The sequence below is a fragment of the Watersipora subatra genome, chromosome 10 (genome assembly GCF_963576615.1).
Source record: "Watersipora subatra chromosome 10, tzWatSuba1.1, whole genome shotgun sequence".
Classification (NCBI taxonomy): Eukaryota; Metazoa; Bryozoa; class Gymnolaemata; order Cheilostomatida; family Watersiporidae; genus Watersipora; species Watersipora subatra.
The window spans coordinates 9,080,772-9,084,963 of record NC_088717.1 but is presented as its reverse complement, the minus strand read 5'-3'; the positions used below and the strand labels follow the sequence as shown (position 1 = coordinate 9,084,963).

General features: G+C 40.3%; 1 protein-coding gene across 1 annotated transcript; it reads left to right on the top strand.

Annotated features, from left to right (window-relative positions):
* Positions 1 to 458: 458 nt before the first annotated feature.
* Positions 459 to 1,334, top strand: LOC137406745 (uncharacterized). Its single transcript, XM_068093359.1, has one exon. It carries the CDS (start codon positions 459 to 461, stop codon positions 1,332 to 1,334), a length of 876 nt encoding a protein of 291 aa, XP_067949460.1.
* The last annotated feature ends 2,858 nt before the right edge of the window (positions 1,335 to 4,192 follow it).

Below are 4,192 nucleotides of genomic sequence, written 5' to 3'. Positions count from 1 at the left end.
CAAAATATTCCTTCAAGTCTTCAATTTTCATCAGCAAGTAAAAGCTTTAAGTGTAACAGTTTAACCGGGTAGAAAAAACTGAAAATGAAGTTAAATCAAGCAATATTTTGATGTCATACTAAAATCCGATAGACGCATATGATTTTCCAATGTTTATAGATGATTTGGGCTCCAGTCGTCTAAGCACATTGACTACGATTCAAGGTACTACCACAGGTGCTCTCCAATCTGCTTCAAACACAATGACTCAAGGTCCAGCAGCTACAAAAGCTAATACTTTGTCTACTTCTATTGCAAAAACGACAGTTCAGGTTAATAATAAAGGTACTCTCCAATATGCTTCAAACACAATGACTCAAGGTCTACCAGCTACAAAAGCTATTACCTTGTCAACGTTTAATGCAAATACGACAGCTCAAGTTAATACTACAGGTGCAATTCAACTTGCTTCAAGCACAATGACTCGACGTCCAGCAACTACCAAAGCTAATACTTTGTCAACTTCTAATGCAAACACGACAGCTCCAGTTAATACTACAGGTGCCATTCAACTTGCTTCAAGCACAATGACTCAAGGTCCAGCAACTACCAAAGCTGATACTTTGTCAACTTCTAATGCAAACTCGACAGCTCAAGTTAATACTACAGGTGCCATTCAAGTTGCTTCAGGCACAATGACTCAAGGTCCAGCAACTACCAAAGCCAATACTTTGTCAACATTAAATGCAAACACGACAGCTCAAGTTAATACTACAGGTGCCATTCAAGTTGCTTCAGGCACAATGATCCTAGGTTCAGCAACTACTAAATCTAATGTTTTGTCTACTCAAAATGCTATGACTATGGTTAAAGCTACTACTACTAATGTCATCCGATCTAATTTAGGCAATGTGTCTCTAGATCCAACAACTACTAAAAGTAATATTCTGACTGCTACAAGTAATATGACTAATGTTCAAAGCACTACCACTGATGCCATCTCATTTACTTCAAGTAATGTGAATCCACATCCAGCAACTAAAAAAGCAAATAGCCGGTCTCTTGAAATTGCTAAAACTACAATTCAGGTTACTACTACAAGCAGCATCCCATCTAATTCAAGCGGTGCATTGCAAGATCCAACAACTGCCAAAGCTCAATCTGTTACTCAACCCTCAACTAGCCCATCTGGTGGTACTAGCAATAACATAACAACTCCGCATCTAGCAATAACAGCAAAGCAAATGCAATTAGAGAGGTCTTCAGCATCTTATCAGTCACCTTCAGTACCTCTAGTCAAAACCTCCGTAAAACCCAACTTAGTGACTGTCACTCCTGAGACTGAAAAACCGTAAGTACAAATCATTTTTTAGACAAAGGTAACATCCTTTGTGCACACTTTCAAAGTTTTATTTAGATATTAAAGTTTAAATGATTATTACATGAAAAGCAATAAAAGTTACATGCATGTAGCTTCAGGGGCATCACACCTCTGTTTGTATACAATACTTTTAATAGAAAATATATTTTATTGTAACCATTCTATCACATGAACTCAGTTATTATTAAACTTTAGTTTTCTCCTTGCACGAGTAGCTCACATTTTAGTATGATATGCTAGTTCTTAAAACTTCAAGTACTTAGCGTGGTTACCGATTGCCAAAACCATAGGCGGCTTAGAGATGAATGACGACTCAGAGGTGATCAACGCTACAACAGGGCTGAGCCTCAACTGGGCAGATGACGCCACCCTTCTGTAATATTTTTTGGTCAGCCAATAGCCAGCTGCCATGTCGACCATGTTACTGGGGAGTGGAGCCAAGCCAATGGCAAAAGCTATAAAAAAACGCTGTAGAAGTGCTCAAAAGTAGAGCGCATAAAAGGTTCCTCCTGTGCAGTTACTTATACACTTATTGAATTTTCCGCTGTATTGTTATGTATCTGCTGAAAAATATAAACTTGCTAAAAATTTTATACATCTACTGCTTTGCATTCATGCGGCTTGTTTCCTTGTGGAGCAAGTAAAGGAACTCATCAGTTTCTTTACACTGGTGGCAGCAGTAGGATCGCGAGTCTCGACTCAGCAAAAAGCACAGTACCACTACATGCTGTAATCCAGGCTACCCTAGTGGTAGTATAAAAAGAACTTTAAAGAAAACATGTGCATCAAGACAACACCACCTCTTGATCACAAAGAGCTGTAGCTGCCGAAAGGCATCTCCAGCTTTCCGTGATCAAGAGGTAGTTCAAGAAGAGCAAAAATAGCAGCCTGCCTTAGAGGATCTGAGATATAGTCTGTTTGGTTTGACAGAAAAATGGCCATCAGACGCGCTAACAGCGTGGAAATAAGTACTGAGCACTTGTCTGAGGTGCTGGAAGCAATGATGATACTGTCTTTGCTCTTGCCCTATTTCATTAGTCAAAATAACATCAGTATTTCGGCTCAGGAGACATGGAGTACTTCATCAGCAAAATCTAGGAAGTGACAGAAACAAGTGAATGAACAAAAGCAGCCAGTCTGTTTTACCTTCAGGACAACCTGCAAAAAGAGGTAGTAAACTATGTTAATGTCAACCAAGTGAAAGCCAGTCATTTTTTACGTCTTTTGAGCTTGATTTTGGTCTTTCTTCATGCAGAGTCAGTGCAAAATGAGCACTTTGAGGAAAGCCACAGCCCATACCTTGTAAAAACTTGCTTGTCAAGTTTATCAGCAAATTTGAGTAGCCTGCGAAATCACACCGCCCCATCCCCCTACTTAGCAAACATGGTTAAAAACAGTTTTGCTGAATTTTCAGCAAATTTCACCTGTATAGATATTTATTGGCAGCGCTATGAACCACATTAAACAATGAAGTGTGAGCTGGCACCAAGTTTTCCAAAGTCAAACCTGAGGAATGTCAGTCATTGGCCCTTTAGACCAATAGAATGAAAACAGGTGGAGAGAGCTGCAGTAGTGAAGCTCCATACTTTCAGCCAGCTGGCAAAGCAGCTGACAAAGCAGGTTTGACAACTACAGCAAAGGAAACACAGAACTAAAAATGGCCACAAAAAAGAAACCCCTGTGATGCTGAGAGTGCAAAGTTCAGAGATGCGTCCGCAAAAACAGTAGTGCCAACTACTACTGCACTCTGATGCAAAGACAGCAGAGTTGGTGACACCCTGGCAAAAAACTCTAATATAAAAAGACTCAAATAATAATAGAGAGACAACATGAGAAATATCTGCTTGGGCCACAACAGACAAGATGGCGATGAAAGCGCCTATTGACTTGGCTCTCCAAAATTACTCCAAGGCCATAGAAAATATGTTTTCTGAATAACTAGAGCGTGGCACAGTCAAGAAATCATGCTTCTGTGAAGCCAGTTGCACCAAGCGAGATCGCCAAGAATGCACTCAGAAACAAGTCCAAAAAATTGGTCCAGGCACAGTGAAAACTTGCCTAAAACGCCAAAGTCTACTTGGCCTTTTGCCTCCGTTCAAACTTCCCAAATATCTCAGAAAACTGTTTTAGCAGTTTCAGGAGTTTCCGATCCAAAAATCTTGCTTCTCAAAGCAAGAATAGTATCAAACTGATCAAGGTAAGGGCATTAAACTGACTCTACTCTACAAACTCTTTTTTTCGGAAAGCTAGAAGGGTGGTCACTCCAGTTCCAGATTGACACCAGGTGTACCCCACAATTGATGAGAAAGCAAGTGTTCTACAGATTCTTTCAGACAGCATGAGACTTGCTCAATAGAGCGACAGTCACAATGGAAATTGACAGTCATGCCCAATTGGACCCACCTACCCTTTGGTAAAATTATTTGTCCACCCATACATCTTGGGGTTGTAGAGACTGAAAATTAATGGTTTATGCAATGAGTCACATCAGCCAAGATGCCATCTTAAGAATGCTTTTCTTGGTGGCACAGTAATGTGCTTTTGTTTTTTGCAGCCCAAAGTTTCCATCGATGATTTACCCCTGACTTGTACAGATAAAAATGGGCAGCTGTTTCTTAGCAGAGTGCAGGTGGTGACATACACAATGGTGCCGGTCTGGTCAGCAATAGATGTTCCATTTTAATTTCCTACCAAAGCCTACTGCTTATCTCGGCAGTTAAAAGATTGTCTGCATGACTACCAGGTAGGAGCGGCCCCCAAATTAAATCGTAAATACCTGACACAGGTCACGGTAAGCTCTGACATTGGAGTAAAAATGCATTAGGTTAATAA

Coding starts and splice junctions, on each gene's coding strand:
- LOC137406745 (XM_068093359.1), top strand. CDS start 459: ATGACTCGACGTCCAGCAACTACCAAAGCTAATACTTTGTCAACTTCT.